The sequence below is a fragment of the Penaeus monodon genome, chromosome 25 (assembly GCF_015228065.2).
Source record: "Penaeus monodon isolate SGIC_2016 chromosome 25, NSTDA_Pmon_1, whole genome shotgun sequence".
Taxonomy (NCBI): domain Eukaryota; kingdom Metazoa; phylum Arthropoda; class Malacostraca; order Decapoda; family Penaeidae; genus Penaeus; species Penaeus monodon.
This window is the reverse complement of record NC_051410.1, coordinates 34511315-34511631: the sequence shown is the minus strand read 5'-3', so window position 1 is coordinate 34511631 and position 317 is coordinate 34511315. Positions and strand designations below refer to the sequence as shown.

The 317-nt window shown below is 44.2% G+C and overlaps 1 protein-coding gene across 1 annotated transcript in view; it reads right to left on the bottom strand.

Annotated features, from left to right (window-relative positions):
• LOC119589372 overlaps positions 1-317 on the bottom strand; it is a 40452-nt gene that overhangs the window by 38148 nt on the left and 1987 nt on the right. The window contains exon 2 of the mRNA XM_037937988.1: positions 162-265. Coding sequence (XP_037793916.1) covers positions 162-265 — 104 coding nt within the window. The remainder of the gene's footprint in view (positions 1-161; positions 266-317) is intronic.

Here is a 317-nt window from a genome sequence, read left to right as displayed (position 1 = left end):
ATTTATTTCTCTACCTCCACATCTTTTTGAGCGTGTATGCATAAACATATTTATCCACACAAGAACGCGCGTGCATGTATACGCACGTACGAGCATGCCGACACCAACCTCTGTAAATAAACAATATCATTATTCGCAACAACAATTTCATCCTTATGTACCTCGTGATCTCGCTCTCTTGCCGCGCCTGTTAGGTTGAAGCACCTGTCCACACCGACTTTAAATACCTGATGGTTGATATGCAGGTATTTGCCATTACCACAGCCTGGGAGGGAGAGAGAAAGGATATTGCATCAGCTGTTACGGAGACGAGAATC